The 23,113-nt window shown below is 46.5% G+C and overlaps 1 protein-coding gene across 3 annotated transcripts in view; it reads right to left on the reverse strand.

The window, feature by feature from the left end:
• Positions 1 to 783: 783 nt before the first annotated feature.
• Positions 784 to 23,113, reverse strand: part of NEGR1 (neuronal growth regulator 1) — a 185,082-nt gene continuing 162,752 nt past the window's right edge. The window contains exon 7 of one of the 3 annotated variants that reach the window (NM_204856.2): positions 784 to 20,891. In NM_204856.2, the coding sequence (NP_990187.1) occupies positions 20,767 to 20,891 (125 nt within the window). In that variant the 3' untranslated portion in view covers positions 784 to 20,766. The remainder of the gene's footprint in view (positions 20,892 to 23,113) is intronic. The other 2 variants (XM_040704504.2, XM_025152755.3) reach the window with 2 other exon arrangements.

Raw genomic sequence — 23,113 nt, forward strand, 5'->3', positions numbered from 1 at the left:
CAGTACCAGCTGTGCTGTGGAAGCAGGGATGCTCTGTGCTCAGAGGGAGCCCGTGTGCTGTGGGAGGGCACTGCTGGCCCAGAGCTGCTATAGGCTTTGTCTGGTTTGCCTGTTATGTTGTTCTATCTCCACACTTAATTGGCACAGCTCATTTTGTTGATGCCCTTGCCCTGCTTAGGTTTACAGGGATGCAGGTGGAGTGATAGAACATTGCCCACAGGGCTGGGCCCAGACAGATGCTCTAGGCAGGTGGGGTAATGGCTAATGTTTCTGAAAGGAGCTCAGTGATCATCTGTGCTAATAAGATAATGATGTCTCATTCTTCTTTGTTTTGGTTTTTAGATTAGGATATTGCTGACTTGTGTTGTCTGGGCTGCCAGCGAAATCTTTTTAGTTTATCTCCCCTTAATGATGGAAAGAAAAAGTAGGAAGGCCATGATGGCTTAGATGTCACCATCTCTGTTATGTTCTCTGTATGCTGCACCTCACCCTTAGCTGTACTGCTGTGGGTCCCTCATGGGGCCCTCCCATTGAGGGAGGGCTCTCAGCCTCACCCCACCACCAGTCCTCTGCTGAAAGCCCCTGGAGAAGATAGATTTCCTTCCTACCATTAGAGAGATCTGCAGAGGTGTCCATGTGGGCATCGATTGTGCCAGAATGGGCTTTCACTCGGCACACTCACTGTGAGTGCCATCCAAAAACTTGGAAATGGCTCTTTTTCTTCCTGAATGAGAAGCATTCCTGAGGTATAAATGCACATTCCTCCGCTTAAAGAAGTAGCAGTTAAGAACAATACAGCCAAAATGTTTTATTTGGGCAATACAAATACAATCAAATCAAAAATATCACAGATTTTCGTACATTAGTAAGAAGTTACTGTACACTTGAACAGTTGCCATTTTTACAGCTAACAAAGCTTTACCTTTATTAAAATGTATTTTCCTCTCACATAAAATATACACTTTTCACTGACGTATTTTACATCGTACACCTCTCTGGGATAAGAAACATTTCACAAACAATGCACAACAGAGGCCATCTTCTCTAACCCATACAAAATAGTACATAGAAGCGAGAAACACAGGTATGTCCTACCAGGCTGCAGCCCCCACATCCCGTAGTCTGCTGCTACTGAAAACACTGTGTGTGTCCTAAGATGCTGTGCAGTGCTGAAGGTTGGGCTGGTTGGATTTGGTCATAGTTCCACACGGTACATTATCACGAGTGCCAAAGAGCAGCACTGTGTTAATAGCACATGGGCTCTGCCTTCATGTTCATATGTGCCACTAAAACGCCCTCACACCATGTTCCCAGTGCCAGAGCAAACACAAATGGTGCTGCAATGTGAGGGCATGGCTGCTCGCTGCTCTCATGGCACGGTAACATCTGAATTGAATCTCTTGATCCATTGAACCCAACCGGTGTCTCGCCAGTGTTCCAGATTTGATCCCTGTGGTGGTGTTACATTTCCCTTACAATTAGTACAATATCAAATGGAAAAGAAGAGAGGAAAGGTTCCAGCCGTGCCACAGCGCGGAGATCTCAGCAGTGAGCATCGCCGTCACGGCAGGTCTCCATCAGAGCTTCCCTGGGGACTGCCAGGAATGTTCCTTTATAAGCACTTTCTGATTTAATTTGGAGAACAGATGCAGGAAATAAGTGTGCTCGTCCCTATGGGCTGTTGCTGAGTTTTGGAAAGAGTTAGGGACTCTTGACCTCAGGTGAAACTCATTGAAAACAACAGAGAAAGAAAACATTGTTATATGTTAATCCTGGGAGAAGTTCACCTAACTGATGTTTAATGGAAGTGATTCCATTCCTACCCATCGTACAGAAGTGAGGTTACAAGGCAGTTACTGAGTGGCTTTGGAAAAAACCTTTTCCGTCTGTTCTGCGGAGGCTCTTTCGTTCCTTATGGGGTGCAGCTGGCAGTGCAGACAGATCCCCATTGCTGCAGCATTGCAGTGCTCCTGCTTGGCTCACGTTGCACAGTGCCCGGCCCAGGAGCACAGCCCCACAGTGCCTTCCAGCCCTGCTGCCTGGGCTGTCCATCCTGCAGGGCTCTGTGGCTGCCTGTGCAGCGGGGGCTGCTTCTCCAAATCCCTCCCACCCTCACAAATAAGGCATCCATTCAATTCAGTGGCTGTAAAGCGCTTGTTAAAAGCAAAACCCCTCTCCCTATCCTGCTGTATTGGAGATGAATTATTTAGAAACAACTAAAAAAGGTTAGTATATATATATCTATGCATATCGCTTTCTAATTGTAACACGGTGTACAATCCATAACCCGATTCTAGTGTTAGATGCAATCCTTAACAGAAGGGGTCTGAGCGCAGGGAGAGGTGACCCAACCCCTGGGGCTGTCTGTAGGGTCACTGTGGGGATGGATTTATCCACGGGTGGCAGCTGGGGCTGCAGTGACCCCGGTGCACAGGGCAGGGACGTCCCTGCAGCGCAGGGCCTGGCAGGGGCAGCAGTGCAGAGGTGGGTGTCGGGTGAATGCTGACCTGGCTGGGCTCTGGCCAATGTGCTCAGCTCCGTCAGCCCTACAGGAGCCTTAGGAAAGTGCTCTCTGTGCAGCTGATGGATGATGCTTAAGCGGAATTTGATGCAGTTGGACTCACACTTGTGATGGGAACGTCTCTGAGGCAGTGCAGGAGGGAACAGTGCACTGTGATGAATTATTTTTCCTTGGATTCGCTCAGCTTATGCTGTTATCAGCCATAAGCAAGCTAGAAAACAAACAAATACAATATCTGATCTTTTGACACGGATGCTGTACATTGACTCACAGCACAAATTTCATCAGCAGAAGACAGATAAAGGTGTGATGGGTATCATCCATAATGTGAATGTGAGTCCGACACGGTGTGAGTGGCACTTCGTACAGCAGTGTTCCCGCATTGCACTCAGTGTTACTCTTTGATTCACTGTGATTTATGCAAGTTTATTTGCAGGAAAACTGCCCATGCCCAAATAAGGGCTGGAGTTGGTTTTTCTGTTATCGATATGACATTGTATTTGTTCTGGAATAAAGTGCAGCATCACCTGCTGACATTTGCTAGCTCAATGTTTGCTGTTCTGAAATTCATTAAGAGCGTGTTGTTGTGGCTGATTTTGTTGGTCTGATCATAAATGCTACCAGTACAAATGTACCCAATCTAAACTGAACCGAGTTTTGGGCACTAGGTAAAAAAAAATGGTGACTTCTTTTACAGCTAAGGTGTGCTTCTGGGATTGCTCCTATCCATACAGTCCTATCTGTGTTTTTTAGAACTCATGACTTGTGCCTGAGCACGAGTGTGCTGTGCATGCTTCCTCTCTCTGGGTAACTAGGAAGTACTTCAGTAAGGTCAACTGTGAGAAACACTTTCTAGTAGCTTTGTATTAGCTCCTCTCTTTTTCTGTGTCCCCAGATGAGATTCAGGCTCCTCAGTTCAGAGGCTGATTTGCGTTTGGTTACATATATTTAACGTCATGGTCCTACCTCACTTTCTGCACAGTGGAGACAAGCTGGGAAGCCCGATGTGTACCATGTTGGGAAGTTCACAGGCAGATATACTGGACCTAATTCCACTTTCTGCTGTCCTCATCTCAGAATGGTTCACTTCACATAAACCATGAAGGTTCCATAACCAGGACGTGGCATGTGGCTGCAGCAGGGCTGTGCCACGGGGAGGCACAGCGTCCCACCTGCTCCCATCGTTTGTGGTTCGCAGGGAAACCATCACATTACCAACCAGAAATAATCCCTCTGCTCACCCCATCTATGGAGGTGAAGTGTTGTACAAATGTTTACTGTAACTGCTCGCGGTTGACGCAGAAGCTTTATGTTCTGAACGGATGAATAATGCCAGGCTTTCCCTTCAGGCTCCTTAATGCTTTTTTGACCTTATTTGCTTTTAAGTAGCTTTGCCAGCAAAAGCTGTAATTCTGCTGAGTGATTTCGCAAATGCAAGAGGAATCCCGCTGTGCAGCACTTCCAGATCTCAGTGCACGCAGCCTGTACTGCTGTGTGCTTCCATTTTGTAGCCCCGCCTGGTAATTCTCTGTTCTGAGTGTGAAGCAAACGCCAGTGGTGTAAAGGGCAAACACATCAAACCTGCCAGAACAAAGGCTGTACACGTGGGGCTGGGGAGATGGAAGGTCCAAATCAGGGAGTGTGAGATATCTGCTCATTAGCCTAAAAACTGAGACTTGCCATGGGAAGCAAATAATTTGTCATAGATATGCTGCGCAAGAATGTATTTAAATGATGAAGCTGCTGCACATGGCTTGAAACAGGATTTGGCTTTGTAACCTGAGTCAGTTTCCATACTGACTGCATTAATTATTTGAATGAGAGGCACGACCAATAGGTAGGATCATCAGTTTACTCGGAGCTTTTGAACAGTGCCCAGAAAGGCGGTGGTGTCCCATCCCTGCAGACACCCGAGGTCAGGGATGGGGCTCTGAGCACCTGGTGGGGCTGTGGGTGTTCCTGTTCACTGCAGGGGGTGGGACCAGGTGGCCTGTGAGGATCTCTTCCAACTCAAACAGTTCTATGGTACTATGGTTTTTATTCCAGAGCCATGTAACCAAGAGCTGATGTACCATGGCTAAGATTGGGTTATCTCTGTAAAGCTTTTAAAATGCTAACAGAAGGATTCTGCTTTAAATCTGATTTTCACACCCTAACCCTTTATGCAGACAAGTTTAACAGATGTGCAACACTGTGGGCCCAGGGCGTAACACCAAATGTTGTGCTGTGCTAGATCTGCTCTGCAGGAAAGAAGAAAAAAGTGGATGATGATAGCTGTGTTGCATCCATGGGTGTTCATATTTCACTCCTCTTGTCCTAGAGATCAGCTCTGGGCTGTTGTTATGGAACTCATCCTATCTACCATCTGTTTCTCACCGTTAGAAATAGTGCAGACTCCTTTTAATAATTTGCTATTCCAGTTTTAATTGGAAAAGTCAGGGCTGGTTCTTGCTTGGCTCCTGTCTAACAGAGCCTGACCCTGCTTCACAGAGGGCAATCCAAACTGTGCAGTTGCACTGACATCGCATTTAAATCTGGTGCTGCACTGTAATTGATTTTGCACTGCGCACAGAGTGTCAATTAAATACAGCGTAGGGGTATGAAGGGGACACATCTGAGCCCTCTGCCTGGCTCTGCCCTCACAGAACGGAGCAGTGCTGCTGCTGGAAGGAGCTGCCTCGTGCAGACACAGCACACATCCCATCCACGTGAGCTCCTCGGAACGATGGATTTCATAGAACTAAAACAGCAACAACTATTTTGCTGAACCCTTTTGGATGAGGTATAAATGTAGTTTACGGTGCACGATTGACTCAGCCAAATGACCCCACCTGGCAGCTTCTGTGATGGCAGTGGGGGTGGGGGGCATCTTTGATGCTACATCATTATCCATATGTACCAAAGTAAAGGTTCAGAGCAGAGCTGCAATGTTATTTGAATTGCTGAGGTTATGAAGAAATATAAAAGTGATAAGTGCCAAGTAAATGTTAATAGACAAGATTGTCTGCTGGTGATGGTGGAAAGGGAGTACCCATTAAGTAGAAAAAAGAAATCAAAACCCTAAGAAAGCTGCTTTCCTTCTTGTCATAATGACCAATGGTCTTAGCAGGATTCCTAATGGCTACTTTACATTCCTTCCTAGAAGTATGTTACTAATAAAAGTCTTGTTTTGTTATATTTTACGTATTTATTTTCAGCATGCGAAAATGTCACAGGCATCCTATCTGCTGCACCAGGCTGGTAATTGTGTTTTAAAAGCCTGGGCAAGCTGCTTCACAAAAGACACTGATGATAATTGGCAAACCAGCCCATCGGAGTTCAAACAATAAGTCCTGACATTCGATTGAAAAGAGAGCTAATTCTGAAACAAATGAGACAACGCACGGCTGTCTGTGGCTGGCAGTGCTCGCTGGCTCCCATGGCAGCCGGGGCTGTGGGCAGCACTGCACCTCAGCTCCCCGTCCCCACATTCCAAAGCATTCCGCACCTCTGAGCTGCCATTGCTTTGTATTCCCAAATTCTGCTCGCGAAGCATTCAGCTTTAGGTCTTTCAGATTGGTGCTTAGTTTGTTTTTCTGACCAAGAGATATTGGAAAGATATGCAATTATAGGTGACGTACTCTGTAAGTAAAGCAGGAGTTTATAATTAAAAGTAAGCACCCTCGAGACAGTCAGAATTAATTGGGCATTAGTCATGGGATCTATGGAAATCCACCGGCAGGTTGGAAGTGGTCATGTGATTTTGATTGGAGGCTGTGTGATTTTGGTTGTGATTTTGATTGTGACATTGATAGGACAAGGGGGAATGGCCCTTGGGAAGGGCCAAGGATGGCCCTTTTCAACCCAGGCCATTCTGTGATGTGATTCTATGTATGATGATTTTTTTAAAAAAACATATAACACTTTGACCTCTATACTTTATACTGCATGGAGTATCTCATTGACAACGCTTGGAGCTATTGATTACCAATGGATCTCTGCCTAGAAAGCAGAGATCTACATGGAGAGGAGGATGAAAGAAGAGCTCTGTTCCCTCAGTAGTGAAAATATCACCCATGTCACATATCAGAGGGCTCTGATCTATCATTTTGTCCCCCAGTGACATCCCCACCTCTGTTCCTCACTGCTGGGACCCCCAGGCCTGGGCTGCTGCCCCATCGTTAGGGCTGACGTTGGTGTTGGGGATTTTTGGGGTCAGGGAGCAGCAAAGTTCTTTTAGTTATTCCAGTTTCACCATTCAGCACAAAGTGAGACTTGACTGATGGCTTCTAATGGATCACCTTTAAAATCAGCTTACGTTACTTGTTGAAAGTTCCCTTGATATTCTGAGCCTATTTTTAGCTCCAAAATGGGTGATACCATTTAGATACTGTTCTCACACTGTCTTTTTAATACTGAGCTTTGTGTTGCGGAACTTATTTATTCTTTTGAGTTGCCTTATGATACCATACTGAGCCTTTTGCTCTGGATTGCTAAGGAAAATATCTTTGTGAAAAACAGACAGCAGAGAAGCAAGGCATTAATTCAGGGTGCTGCTGTTTACTGCTCTTTAAAGTCTTCCCTGTGTTAGCAGAGTAATTGAAGTATCAGCCAGATGCGTAGGGCCAGCGGCGGTTATGCCCAAGGCATCAGTACAGCATCACAGCCCTCGGCTTCCCTCCCCATGGCTGCGATGCAAACCACAAGAGAGAAAATCTTAAGTATATCAGAAAAGAGGAATCATTGATAGTTACCGGCGCTTAAAGCTGAAGTGATCCCCGTCATTTGGCCAGCTGTGGCCAAACCCATTGCGAAAAGAATGCATCCTTTATAGATGAGGGCTGATGCTACTGTGGTTCTGATGGGTGAACTCAACATAGGGCTGAATTGATATTATCACAAAGACTTTTTTCATGCAGCTCGTGCCAGTGCCAGTACCAAGCGACGTGCTGCAGAAAAACACCCCTCCTTCAGCTCACATATATCAGATTATATCAATATGTAATTCATATCACTTCTGTATTCTACCACACTTAAAAAACGTGTTTATGGAAAAGTGCTCATGGAGTGTATTAGCATTTAACCAGAATAGAGTATTTAATTCAGCATGTGAGCATTGACAATGAAGCACATATTATCCCTCCCACACTGCATTTACTGTCATTATAGTCGCCTACATATATTAACTTATTTTGTTGATGATTATGGACGAATGCTGCCAAAGAACTTTGTGCAAAATAAAATGCTGGTTGCCCACCACCTGAGAACAAAGGAGAAAAGGACATACACAAATGGCTGGGCTTGAAAATGATAAGCTCATTGTTTTGAAACTGTCTTGGGGAAATTAAGGATTGCAGTCAGTCATCTGTTGCTTGCAGCAGTGTGGCATCAACCTGATGCCTTCAAGGTTTTCCTCTGCTTGTATTTCTGCTCCTGACTTTCTAAACAGAACAGATAGCAGGAGCTAACCAATGCTTCAATGGGGCAAAGGGAAAACTGACCAAGGAAGAATGTGTGGTTTCCAATCTCTGTCGTTTTCCTGACTGAGGCAATAGGCCAACAGATCGCATAATTTTCAGTGCTGCTGCCTTTATCAGTCAACTGATTTATTGCTACTGTGGTGCAGAGCTTCATGGAGGATGAATTTAATCCTCACCATCTGTAAACAGCATAACTGGTATCATAGTTGTTTCTATTCTGCATGCTGTGCTGTGCAGTTTCAGAGTACTATATGAATGATTCTGTTGACATCCACATAACTTGTGTCATTCTGTTAGAGCCAGGGCTCTCTGGTGATGTTATTGGAGGGAATGGTCAGAAAGACTCACCACCAGTCTGCTGGGTCTCTGCTCTAACTTGTTCTGCTGTGGTGCTCTACATGGTATGTTCTTTAAATAATTGACAGGGTGAGAGTGTCTACAAACCTACATCCGTGCTACAGACTGGTCTGTGTGTTTAACCCCTGTGCATGCCTTGTTTTGCAATTGCACATTGCCAGGGTTTGCAGATTCCCTGTGGGTCTGCACTTGACACCCTCCTCTGAGATGTTTTGAGAGATGTTGGGAAGAGAAGACTCAACATCACGGTTTTCCTGGCTGGGTCTGAGCTTGGCTGCCTATCTCACTGCTAATTTTGTTCTCGTTGTTGTTACCATGAGCCCTGGGCTGCCCGTGAGCTTCTGAGAGCAAAGACAAGATGTAAGGAACGGTGCAGTGGCTGCAGGTGTCCCGGCTGGGGCCTGAATGCCACACCAAGCAGGGGAGTGAGTTGCACCAAACAGACCGTGGCCCGGAAGGCTGCGGGCTCTGCTGCTCTGCTGACAGCTCCCAGCCTGAGTGCCGTGCCTGCTGCTGGCCTGGGGCGGGGGTTGGCACAACAGGGCAGGAGGTCCATCCTGGGGGCACAGCCCACGGCCCAGAACCCCTGGTCCGCTGGAGGGGAGGGGACGGACTCTGGAGGCCTGGGTGGCCATCACAGGGCAGGAGAGGTTTTGCAGAGAGAGAAAGAAAGGATTTGCTTTTCCATTGCTGCAACCGATGATTAAATCGCCTCGGGGTCTTGCTGTGTGATTCTTGCTTTTTAGATAAAAAATGCCAGGCAATCTGAACCAGTTCAGGCTGAAGTATATGTTAAGCTTTACATAGTATTAAACTCATAGATCAGGATTTCTTTGGATTCTAGCTGAGCGGCCATTCTGATCCTATCTAAAAGATATCTTATCTGACTGCCTAGAAATTAAGACAATGGCTTGATAGCCAGAAGCTCATTAGCGGAGGAGGGCTGCCTTGGTTTCCACACTAATTACTGCTCTGGCTGTGCTAAGAGAAGCCGTGTGGCACTCTCCCTCCGTGTGGAACTCTCCCTCCGGGCAGCTCTTATCTCCTGCCGTTGCTGCAATGCATGCTCCATGCAGCTGATCGCATCAGAACAGCCCAAGGATTGTGGAGCTGTGCATGGAGAGGCACGCCGTGCAGATGGAGCGCTGAGATCTGTGCTTATGGTGCCCACTCCAACAGAACGCACAGAGAGATTTGTTCAGAAACACAAACAGATCTGGCAGTGCGATTGTGTTGCCATCTATAGAGTAATGCTGCCTGGATACCATTCTGGCAAGCCATGAATCTCTTTGTGCTTTCTGATTACACTGTAAATCTCTTCTCTCATCTGTCATAAAGATTGATTTTTCCTTTATTGTTTTGTCAGTATATGGTTTTATCTCTCCAAGCCTCTTCTCTTCCCCTCCATCCATAATCTGACATTTTGCTGGGAACGAGTGGTTTGCTGTTGTACCGAGTGACCCTCCGAAATCGAGTACTGCAAGTTAGCAGCCATCCTAACAAATCACAGCCCGCAGATGGGTCGCACTGTGGGCTGTGCCTGGGTCCCCAGGGCGCTGCTGGGAGCCCTGCACCAGGGCGTGCTGTTGGGGTGCTGTTGGGATGCTGCCTCACTGCCCACCCTGCCCACAGAGATGTGTGCCAGCTGCTGTGTGACACGGGGCAGTCATTTGGTGTTGCCATTGACAAAGGTGGTGACTTCTTCTGTCATATTAGTGGAGCAGCTTTTGTATAGGCACATGAAAAGCGTATTTACTTTGACTGGACAACTTGCCAATGTTAAATCAGTGTCCATAACCTTGAGCCTGCCCATTGTCACAGAGCTATGTTCTTCTGTGGGAGGGCATTTGGCGATCTCGACTTGATTTCCACAGACACAAAAGGCTATGATGATAAAATCACCTGCATCTGTGGAAGCAGGATGAGCAGAGCCCAGTGCTCATGAGCCGGGGCACAGCCTCTGCTAATTGAATACTATTATGCAGTTTTAAGCAGAGGCACAACCACTCAGCCCTTAGGGCTCAGCACACGGTGTAGGAGCTGGCTGCTGCTGCTGGTACCTGCAGGACTTGTGGCCTTATTTGCTACACTCAAATCCTTGGAGAGACCTAAAAATGTGGCATACTATTGATTTAATGCAACTTCCCACTTATAGCAGCACACAAGGGACGAAAGCATTAGAATAATAAATTCAGGTGCTTATATAAGGCTTTATATCTCAAGGAACCATGAGATAAATAGAGCTATTTCACAGCCCTGGGAACTCAGGTGAAGGCAGAAAAAACACCTCAATGCCCTGTGCTGGGGTACCCACTCAGCTGGGCAAGCAGCCTGCCGAGCACTGGGCTTACCCTGCTGGTCACTCTATGGGCAGTGAAGACCTTCCAGGGACATACAGACCCCGTCCTCCCTGGCTTACTTTGCTTCCAGCCTGCTAACAAATCCGTGCCTGCTCCATAGCAGACCCAGCGTGTGCCCAGAAGGTCACAGCTGTGGTCACTGGTTTTTAGGCAGCTCCTCATTTTCTTAACATGAGAGATTTCTAAAGTTAATTACGAGATCTCTAGTATTAAATATGCAGGAACACTTATTTTTGAATACCTCAGGTTTAATTTAGGCTCTCTGAAATTTTAATATCTCGCTTTAATATTTAATGCTGCCCTGACGTGAGTATAGAAATTTAAAGTCTATTCTTTGAGAGCCACAAATCCTGGATTTCTACATGGACCAGGATGAGATGAGGAGGGAAGGGAAGGGTCTGTCCTGCATGGATGCAACTTTTTTCCTAATGATGGCTGCAATAGTTCCAAATTAACTTCTTTTTGCACCAGTGCTCTTAGAGTAATGGAGACTCAGGTATGCAAAATATTGTTCTTCCCTTCTGGGCAGCCTGGTCTGGTGGTTGGTGACCCTGCACATAGCAGGGGGTTGAAACTCAATGATCATTGTGGTCCTTTTCAACCCAGGTCATTCTATGATTCTGTGATTGTATGATTCCCTCTGTTAATCATCAAAGAGCACAGAGGTTCAAAAGCCAGCATCCTCTTTGGGGTCCCCTGCACCGCTCACCCACGTGCATGTAACCCACACACACCCCTATGTAGGCTACACACGTATGTGAGCCCGCACTGGGCCTGGCACACGTACTCGGTTCATATGTCAACTCTAATTAAAGCGTCTCTTAGTTATTAAAAGCTGGCTCATGTCTTTAATGTGTTTTGCAGCACAGTATCTTCAAATGAGAAGCATTACTTCTTTTTCTCCTTAGGGTTTTTTTTCCTTCAGGTTTAGCTGCCTAATTAACAGGCACCATTAATTTGTGGGCTGCACTTAAAAGGAAACGAGTAGTACAGGCTTTGTGAAATCTCCTAAGGTTTTGCAGCAGAGGAAAGATGCATGAAAGTGCTTGGGAGAAAGTCACAGAGTGACTCAGTGATGTCATGTTTGACAGACATTGGTGAGCCCATGGCTGCTGAGCTCTGAGCCCTGAGGAGAAGGCTGCTGGCTGGGAAGGTGAGGTCTGCATGCTGATGGTTTTGCTGCTGTGTTATTCAGATGTGTGGGAAAAGCACCAGCTAAAGGTGCCCGAGCCAAGGTGCTGAGGGCCAAAGAGCAGGGAAACACATGTGGCCATGCAAAATGGCAGCGGGTTCATTATTACAAAGGGAAAAGAACAGGGCATACGGGGCTGATTTAGAAGCAGTTTTGTCCCGCTCTGTGCCTGCAGTTGGTTACGAACTCACACTGGCAATGCATCCTTCTGGCCACACTTATGCCCTCAGGCGATCCCTGCCTGTTTGTGCTGCCAGCAGCCGGGAGGCCGTGCCCACTGGTTTGCAGGAAAGCAAAGTGCAGCAGAGCACTCAGCAGTGCTCTCAGCAGTGCAGGGGGACGCTGTGCTGGCACGGCTCACACCTGACCTGCAAGCCTCCGTCTGTGCTGCATAATTACTTGCAACAAGCTATTAATTGCAGACCCGAGGATGCACAATCTGCCAAAGCCATCTGAAATCCCCACTGATGTCTGCATGCACATGAGATGCATGGAGCTCCTTGCAGCCAGTCTGCAAGCATTGCCCTCCCACCTCTGGAACAGGGGAAGAACGTCGTAGTGCCTGGGGAGCTGTTCTGTGGCTTTTGGGACCCTGATGGACCCAAATCCCAGAAAACAGTGAATCCCTCCCACATGAATTCCCTGCAGCTGATGCTGAGTGCATGTGGCCATGGGGTGGAGAACTCAGCAGCAATAGCCACACTGCCAGAGGTGAGGCAATGCTCATTGTGGCTTTAGAAGCATGGAAAAGGTGATGGCACAGTGAGACTGGAGCTGCCCTCTGTCCCTGTGAGAGGACACCTGTCTTGGCAAGCCAAGCCGGGCAGATAGGAAACAATGGAAGGCTTGGAGAGGTTAAAATAAATGATGAGTGCCGTGGTCTGATGATAGAAGTTCATTAGCTCCCGGCTGAATATGGAACGATGATTCTCGTTAATGTAAGCGCTCTGCCAGCGTGTGGAGGAGCAGATGTGTGCTCAAGATGGATGGTTTCAAATAGTCAAAATACAGGTTTTTTTCTTTAGCGATTATCTTTTCTCATCTAAAATAAATCCAGATTGTGCATAGTCTGGAAAACAAAACAGCAATATTTGGAGAGAGGGAGTGTTTATTTAACAGGTGGCTTATTTAGCAAATGGTTTGCTCTTATAAAAATAATATTCCTGTGGTGTTCTGCAGCAGTGACTCAGAACGTATGGGAGCGGCGAGGCAGTTTTTGGGTTATTACTTTAGGTGGGTTCAGGTTGTTTTAAATAAGAACATCTGCGGGAGTGCTCTGCTGAGCACATTTGCATATCTGCTCCTGCCTTAAAGCTGGGAGCTATGCATGGGGAGCACCGGCCCTCCCAATAGCACACAGACCCACTGTGGAGGTGGACAGGGGCACGAATGCCACCTGTGAGCTCAGACCTGCCTCCTGGGCAGCAGAAAGGGCAGGGCTGCTGCGGGAGCTGCACACAGCCTGGCTTTTCTCTGAGCATGCTATCCCTGCCTTCAGCAAACACAGCCCATGGTGGCCATTCCGTTCCCTACTGCCTGACTTGTGCCTCTTGCCCTCCCTGTCACACTGCAGGGACCCACCTTGCTGCCTGTAAGGCGCGAGGGAATCCTGCCATGGGCACCATGATTTATTGGAACATTAAGGTGCTTTTCACAAGTCACAGGTTTGCTAAGAGCGTGAGCATTAACTATAGATAAAATGCCTTCATAACCAAAATCATGAATACAATGACTTAAAGCAATTATTCAATTAATAGCCCGTGACATCTAGCTATTGTGATTCACTTTAAGGCTCCGTCCCGTGGCCGTTATTATTTGCCATTAACAGCAGTGTCACGGCTCTCGGGAGGAATTAGAAATTAAGGACTTGTCTGGGGGGCGGCTGCTGCTTTCTGTGCTGGAATTGGCCGAGCCCTGAGCTGCCAGCGCTCACGGGAGAGCCGTGCTAAAGCAGATTGCCTTCGATGAAGAGCCTAGCGGTAATAATTGCACATCTCGCCATATGCTAAAATAATTACTTCTCACAACCTTCCACGTGATGAAGAAGCGAGGAACTACAATCTCAAGATCACAGTCTGTCAGAAAAATGAACACATTTAAATGGCCAAGGATGAATGCGGCGCTCTCCTGGGAGCAGTGGGACGCAGCACCGCGCTGCCCTGCAGGAGGTGTGTAAGGCACTGAGACAAAGGCTGAGACACCAATCCGGACTCCCATGGCAAAAGGGACGTTGTGCTGAAGCTCGGGTGCGCTTCCATTGGGTATTTCACAGGCAGAGAGGTGAAGCTGCACCCCCCAGCACTCAGGTAACAAGGAACATGGGAAACAAACCCCAACAAGATGGGACGCACAGGCAGCAGAGCAGCACATTGCTTGTTGGTTTGCACCAAAAAGGAGAGGACAGCAGCTGGGAAGAGCTGGGCATCCCAGCAGCACAGCGGGGCTGGACTGGGCTGGAAAGAGAAGGGGAAAAGGGGAAACGCTCCCAGTTACTGTCACAGCATTGAAGTTTGCAGCCCATAGACCTAAGCCATGCTTGGTTGGTAAAGATTATCTGGGGAAATCTGGAGTAGTGGGACTGGGACCATCGCTCTCCTTAACTGGGCTTGTTGCTCACCTATGGCTAAAGCCCATGGCTGTGTCCTCAGCTGTTTCAGATTTACACAAATATCCCACAGCAAATGGCAGCTGCCCCGGCAGCCTGGTGTGCCCCTCTGTGTTCTGCTGCCCATAGGCACTGGGTGAAAGGGGCCTGTGCCCAGCTGAGAGTAAGTGAGGAACAACTCAGAGCAGCTTGGTATCGCTAATCTTAAATCCTATCAGTATAGGAAATGGTGGCTTTCCTGCACCAGGCTTCGTAGAAGCCTGGGGGAAGTGAGTTTGCAGTAGCTTGCTCTAAAGCTAACTCTATTTTTTTCTTATCATAATAGATGTAAAAAGGTCAAAGTTAATGAAGAAAACAGTGAATTCAAAGTTCCGTGGAAGAGCAACCCAACGTGCTTAAATGAGAGAGGAAAACCAGTCCTTTTAACATCTTTAAGCTGTTGTAGCCTAATGAACTGTGCTACCTCCCAGAGCTGCTACAAAGCTGGAATTGCAGCATGGAGCTGCCTCGTTAGCACGGCGTGGGCTGCCCAGGCACTGCTGGGTGCTGCTGCCTGAGGTGATGCTTTGTGAGCACAAAGCACATCCCAACCACCGCACCTCCAACCCGACCGCACTGCAGGTGGGGAAAGGGCACTTTGCATCAGGAGGAAAAACCAGGAAGGTACAGGGGGGAAGAAATGAGCCTCCATCTCACCATTAGACACATACCAGAAAACAAGGCTGCTGCTGTTAAATGACATCTTTAAGGTTTACTCTCACTTGTGGTTCACATTTAAGTCGCTGTCACTGAGGTTAATGGGAGTTATGTGCTTATGACTATAATGGTTTTGATAAGTGGAAAAGCTGGTGTTATTGCACATAAACTGCATCATGGAATGTGCGAATTGTGTTTTGGTTTTGGCTGAAAAATAATAAAGAGAAGGATGGATGTGTGTTAGGAGAGGAGAAGTTTCACCCTCTAGATACCAAATATGATATATGTCATCATTATGGGCATTTTCTCTCTGGCAGCATAAAGGTTTGGAGGAATAATAAATGCTTTTATATTTGGAAGATAAGAGGGGAAATTCCTGTGTCTGCAGCAGCAGCACAACCCTGGCTGCTCCTCACCAAATGCTGGCTTCCTGCACACATGGAATTTGTTCCTCTAATGGGGCTCAGGTGTACCTGCTGGCACAGCAGCCACAGAGGCTACATGAGGAGCTACCAGGAAATCAAAGTGACCACAAGTAAAATGACTTTCAGCTGTGTTACTTTGCATTACTACTTGCAGATTGGTTCAGAGGTGCTCCCACTGGATTGCTGAGTGCCTCGGTCTGCCTGAGCAGCAGCACAGGGAAGGTTCCTGCTGCTCCTCTCCTGTCCTAGGGACAGGAGGTGGCATAGCTTAGAGGGAGCCCTGTGGAATCACTGACAGCCCACAGCCACCAGGACACCGGCACAGGGCCAGCAGTCGGCACATCCCTTGGCAGCTGCTCTGCTGACCCGCTAGCCTTACACCCTGATGGCATGGTGACCTGCTGACCCAGCACCATGATGGCTCATCACCCAATGGCCTTTCATGGCCCCATGGGTGGAGGTCCGATGCCATGATGTCTGATTACCCAATGGCTCCATGGCCTGATGACTTGATGGCATGGCAGCCCAATGGTCCCGTGAGCACAGCAGGAGGCAGGTCAGCACCCAGAGCCTCACAGATCAGCCCTGCAGCTTGTCCTACAGTACAGACTCAATCCCACCAGCTGTCACGAAAGCTCCATGTTCTTTAAAAGATAGAGGGCTGGAAACTAAGGTTATAGGATGTGAAAATATGGGTCTGCAATTCTTAACACAAGGATTTTCTAACATAAAGGAACCTCTGAGCCCTTCAAGAATTAGGTCTGAAGTTGGCAGAAGGCTGTAGGAGCAAACAGGTGTTGGCTCAGTGCTGAAGGTGAGGCCTCCCTGCCTTTGCTGAGGGACAATTTCAGAGCAGCAGTCCCTGAGAATCCACCCCGGCTGTCCCGAACCCCTCCTGCCGCAGCCTGGGCTGTGTCCAGCTGTGCTATGGGTGTCCCTGACCGCAGTGAGCTCCCTGCCTTCCCTCCATGCTCAGTGAGGAACACCAGGCACAACCAAAAATTGAAGCCAATCCAGATTGTGTGTCCACTGCATCAACATGCAGGCAGAGTAAACTCCTCCTTCCAACTATTTATCTACTCACTGTTAAGGCTAAATGAAGAATTTATATTTCTCACTTATGATTTTTTTTGTTAATCAGTTTATGGTGTTAAAGAATGTTTTGTGCTGTGGCACAGGTGGGGTTATGGGTGTGCTGGTCCCCAGCGGGGGCAAGGAGGAGGACAGGCAGTGCTGACTTGATGGCTTGGCCATGATGGGGCTGGGGACGGGGATGAGGACAGGGATGAGGACAGGGACAGGGCTGCCTCTGGCCTTGGCACAGGAATGAGGTCTCTATGGCAGTGCCTGATGCTGGCACAACACTGCAAACAGGCTGCTCACTGCTAGGGCTAGAGCTAAAGCTTCACCCCTCTCCTAAACTTCCTCACATATGTCAGATCATGCCAGAATTTAGAAATTCGTTAAGGTTCTTGGAAAAGAAACTGAATTTTCCTTTTTTTTTTTTTTTCTTAGTTATTATTTTCTGAAGAAATGAAATCTCCCATGGCAGGCTATGGAGTATGGATTATTTACCTCCAGGCTGGGCACAAACCTGGTCCAGTCTTGGAAGTAAATGCACACTGAGTCTTTAAGGCATATTGTTCATCCATGTAAATACATATTTTGGTATACACATTCTTTATAACACACCTACGTGGAATAAGAAGAGATTTTGGTAAGGGTAACATTTACCACAGTTGGTCTAGAATGCTAACTTGGAAAATGTGCAAAGAAGCAGCTTTTCCTGGTGATGGTGTTTAACACCCCTGTATCTTAAAAAACAGCACAGTTTCTAACAAAAATATATATATTGAAAAGTTTAAAAAAAGCTGTCTAGCAGTGATGAATACACTTCCTGCCAGGTTATAAACCTTGAGAAATGGCATTTGTTCAAGAAGTTACGTTGATTCCATAATAGAATAATATCCTGATCAGCAATGCTACTGCTTGAGCATTGGTGCTGCTGCTCACGTCACCGATGCAATGGTAATTAGCAGCCCTGAGTTACCATACGAGTGGGAACTTACAGCATTAGACACCTCGGGTTTTCCAATGTGGACAGTGATCTTAATATACGTATTCGGTTATACTGCTTGGAGCTAAGCCGTTTATTTTTCACTTTTTAAAGGTGGGAATAAATAGAATACGATTTGACCAACAGAGATGAACAGAACGGGTCAACCATTCCAAGAAGCACAGCACATACGGTCCGACGGCTGCCTAAAGCAAACACACCCCACAAACTAAAGAGTGAATGGGCTCTGCCCAGTGCTGTGGCCTTCAGCTTGCAGCAGCCTGCACAGCCCATGCTGGAAGGACATCCCAGCAAGTCCCAAACTGCACTATTAGGTTTACCACACAGAACAGATTAACCACAGAGCTCAGGTTCTTTACGAGATCGATGCTGCATAGGGCTCTGATCCTGCCAGAACCTGAGCTTGTTTGACTCCACATATCGTATCTTTCAAGGCAGGAGCATGAAGCCAAGCACCCGCGCCCCACGTTGGCTGCACACCGAGGGGCAGCTCTGCTGGCACTGGGGCACATGGGGCTGTGAGCCCACGCACTCCAAGTACACGGCTCTGCTCAGTGCTCAGACACCTCCTGTGTCTGACAAACTGCTACTGGCACCCACAAATGTTCGTGGGCTCTTTTCCTTTTTGGAACTGACAACAAAAACGTACCCACAAATTTAAGGGAGAATTAATGGGACTGAAAGCCTTGCCCACATAACCCAGTGGTTCTATGTCTGCCAACAGCCAATACTTCCTCTTCTTCATGTTTAATAAAGCTGCCTTTCATTCCATTCTGTTGCTGGGATCGTTTCAGATGCCAGGAATCACCGAAATAAAATCATAATGGAAATGCCCAATTGGTCCCAGCCCCAGCACAGCCACACCTCACATCCATACGAGGAGCAGCTGGGTTACACACACCCCTGTGCCTTCTTCACAAGACTGCCCTGACGTGATATTTTCTGCAGCACCACTATTTCCAACAGACGGATTATAAAATATGGCACTTTAAAGCTGCAATACAAGGGAGAGCAGAATATAAGGGCTGCGTGTCGTACAATTTGAGTTGGCTTTAAACCGTTTCCTTCAAGAACGAATTTGGTCACATTATTCAAGGCTTTACAGAAATGCCACCCTTCTGAAAATGGCCACAGCTCAGCATGCAGCTGCAAACGACGTGATAGAAATAGCACAACCTGCCACTGAACACAAGCAGACCGAGGACATTTTATTGCCGTATTTTGGAGTCAACACATCTCACTTTGTGCACCCGGGCTCATCAGTAACTGCAACAGCCTCACCGCATGTTGTGTCTGTGCTGCTTTAGCATGGGACAGTACACAGCGAGTCCAACCAAACTCTGAATTTGCCTTTTCAGAAACGGGGGTATTTGGAACTGCTGCGTAGGCACAACACTCATCTGGTATTGCTAACCACAAGCCTTACTGTTAGGAGAGGGAATGCAGTACTTCTGTAATGGCTTTATTATTCATGTCGTCAGCTGTTGTTTCTTTAACCACATCAGCATCTACTGGGGGTCAATAGGAGATGATGTGTTCTAAGGCTGCTGCACACAGTCATGTCCCAGCAACTTACAAGGATGGCACTTTTAAACTCAGCTGTAAACTGCAGCAACATTTTGCACTGATGTAGTATGGGCTGCTTAGAAAAAATAGTGCTGTTAGATGCTCTTTTGAAACTTGATCCTTCATTGAGTTTAATGAGAGTCTTATTTTGGTAGACTGCAGTCCTAGGAGATCGTGTATGATGACTAAACTGCTGTGGTAAGCTATTTGTACAATGTGTGTACATCAGGAATGAAGTCCTGCCTGTGGATGCATCACTGATGGCAGCATGCACTTCAGTACAGTTATTGGAGCAACCTCGTTTTAATATATATCTGTATTTTTTATATATATATGTATATATATAAAATTCTGCTTGATACTTCATGTATTTTCAGATATCTAATACTTAAAAGCATCCTTTATCATTGCTAAATTAGCCAAACCAGTACAAAATTAAGTGCAAGAAAAATACCAATTCGCATCGTATTTCTGCCAGTAATACAAAAGGGATGATTCAGCTGCTCACATTTACAACCACTTGGGAATTCTGATTTAGAACGACTACGGGAAACCTTCTTACATTCAAGAGATGTCTCAAAATAATTTGTGTTCTATTTTGTAATGGGGAAACTCGTTCTTAATGCAGATCGTCCACCGCTTAGTAGGGGGGAAATAAAAAGGGATCGGTGCTATCCTTGTCTGATTGCCTAAAAAGATATGTCTGAAGCAGTTCCATTACCCACTGGAGATGGGAGAGGCGGCATTCTCCCTGACCAATAGCACCTTCATCCTCACTTAGAGATTGGTTATGCTCAAAAGGATGCTGTAGCATTTCCCAAAGCACATTCCAGATTTGTTGGAGAGGAAGAGGAAAATAGTGTTTTATGAAGGCACACCCATGCTGAATTTGCAGGAAAAAGGAAGAAACCAAAAAGCAGTACTGCACAATGCAGTTATAATACAAGGCTCATTCTTGAAACCTGAATATCATGCTGGAAGAAAATCTAGATATGTGTAATATTCCGAAGAAATATTTTGAAGGCAATATTATTTGATTTTTTTTAATAAAAAGAAAAAAAAAAACGTTCCTGTGTACATGTGAGAGTGCTATTTGAGGAGGGAACCAAATGTTGTATTGCAGCCTTAAAGAAGCCCATTTTACTGCAATATTCTCCTTTTTTTTTTTTCTGTAAACTACGGCCTGCAGTTCAGCAGACCATGACTGAATGCTTCTGAAAACCTGTAGATTACAAACATGAAATCACAATTAATACCCTCTAAAAGTAACTTCAGAGCTTTCACGTCTTAAAAAAGGACAATGTGTACTGCTTCACAAGGTAATGCAGCTAATCAAAAAAGGAGGAGAATTAAAGTATTTACATAATGAGCAATTCTACAGAAGGCGATCATCCCCACGCAAGCACTGCTGATTATATCCCACGCTGCTTTTAACAAACTCTACCAGATCAGATCCAGTCATCAGCACTTTCAGAGAATCCTTAAAAGCCTTTTAGGGTTCTTTACACTCAGTGCAGAATGATGTTCTTCAGGTAGAATATGCTGGTGAGGGAGGACAGTGTCAACACAAGGTACCAGCAGGAGAACAGGACCTCGGCGTCCCCGGTGATCCCATACTGGGCCGTACTGGGAGCTGCGGAGAGAAGAGAAAGGGGTTAAGGGGCCATTCCTACCCTCACGTCCCAGATGCTTACAAGTCATTCTTCTGCGATAATATCAGAGCAGCAAAAGCGTTCATCTGAAAACAGGAGAGAAGCAGCAGAGGTCACCAAGCCCTCTGGCAGCAGTGCTGGTGGTGTCACAGAGCACAGCCCATGATTCACGTCAACGCTCCAAAATGCGAGCACTTAACATCAGATGCGTGCATCCTGTTTAAACATCTGAATAACGTATCTGTTTTTAAGTTCCTGAGCATTAAAATCTCCATGAATACCAATGAGAGGGGAATATATTTATCTCTGTTGGACAACAACATGTTTTCTGCTTAACTTTCTGAGCCAAGACTTGAACATTCTGCTTAGCCAAAGAGATGCATATTTATTGTCAATCCGTTTGAAAAGACTGTATTTACTTGCTTTAATAGGAAGCCTCTCTCCAATCCCTAATTAAATATTGCAGTGAATGCATGCACACAGAGTCAAGAAACGTGTTGAGCTGCGAGACGATGGGGTGCAGCCAGCTGCTGGCCCTCCAAGCAGCATGGGAGGAGACTCGAGCAGGAATCATTGTTATTGCTCTTGTAAAATCCCTGAGGGATGATGGGGAACTCCCATCCAGCTGGGAGTACCGGCACCAGTGAGGTGGGGTTGGACATGAGGTCAACGCCAGACGTGTGCAGTGGAGGTGAGGGGGAAATAGGGTCTATGAGGCCCCAAAGCCCACTGCCACCACAGTGCTGAATGCTGGTAACAGTGTTTGCTTTTGATACTGCATTGCTATAGACTATTCCAAAACACAAAAGCTGTGTAAACCTTACACCCAGTGCCACCTGCACAAGTTGACATTGGTTGTGTAGGTGACGCTCAGATCTGAGTCAACAGATTTTGCAGCTCATCAGCACTCCACCTCCTTCACAGAATCACAAAAGCATGAAATATCCCAAGGTGGAGGAGCTGAGAACACCACAGAGGGATTCTGGGCCTTGATTATTGCATGAAGCTAAAATGACCCACAGTTTGCCTGGGACAAGGATGGGAAATTGCCTATGGGTGCTGAACTGCAGCAAGAGAGACCAACACGGCGCCCATCCCAACAGTACACTAAGAAACAACACAATACAACCAAATTCATTCTAGATGTTAAAGCTTCCCCTTTTGTTCCTTCAATGACTTCCAGCCATGACTAACTACAGGGCCCAGCACTCCCCTCCCTTCTCATTAAAAAGGAACTTTCTGTGATGAACCAGCATGACAAATCAACATTTAATGCATTGGAAAAGGCAAGCTAGCAAACTCAAGCATAATGTAGGTGGTATTTCGTTTTAGCATATTAAAAGAGTTTCCCCAAGTAAAGATAATTTGAATTTCAGTGGCTTTAAAAGCCGGTGAAAAATTATGTAAATCTGATTTGCCGCATGTGAACCATCACTGTGTTTGTAAAGCTTATTAAATCATAGCTGCATTGTTTTAGCACAAAGGTGCTAGGTGAATTAATGGGAAAAGATACATCTACTTGTGTCAATAACAGGAAAAGCTGTGACTCCCAAAGCTGGCTGACCAGTCATAGGATCACAGAATCATTTGAGCTGGAAGGCGACCACTGAAGGCCACACGGCCCCACTCCCTGCCATGAACCTCCACCAGGTGCTCAGAGCTCCATCCCTGACCTCGAGTGTCTGCAGAGATGGGGCATGACTTGATGTGAAAGAAACCCGAAGGAGGAGGAGGCCCAGAAATGAGTATGGAGATGGACTCCAACCCACTGTGCGAGGATGGTGTTCCCAGGCAGCCCTGTGCCACCTTCCCAACTCCACACCACCTCTGCCCATGTGCACTACTTTCCCTAACTCAGTGATTAGGGAACATAATCCTAAGGGTTTGCCACACTTAGCAGTTGTGGAAGTGTTTGAGAGCACTCCCGGCACAGATGGGATTATATTCAGACATCTCTCCTGGTAGTGAATATAAAGGAGCAAAGTAATGCTATATCACTATCTCTAATTAATACAAGAGATTAGGAAAAGTACTATGCTGAAATGCGTAAACCAACATTTGCTAACACCCAGGGCTGCATTAACCAGAAATAATTACAAGCTCTAATGCTGAAGCTGGTAGACAAAAGCACGGACCTCTTTAGGTTGTCTGAATAAGCAAGAGTAATTCTGTTAAATGGATTATGCAGAGAGACATTAATAAG

Source organism: Gallus gallus, chromosome 8, assembly GCF_016699485.2.
Source record: "Gallus gallus isolate bGalGal1 chromosome 8, bGalGal1.mat.broiler.GRCg7b, whole genome shotgun sequence".
In the NCBI taxonomy this organism is placed as follows: domain Eukaryota; kingdom Metazoa; phylum Chordata; class Aves; order Galliformes; family Phasianidae; genus Gallus; species Gallus gallus.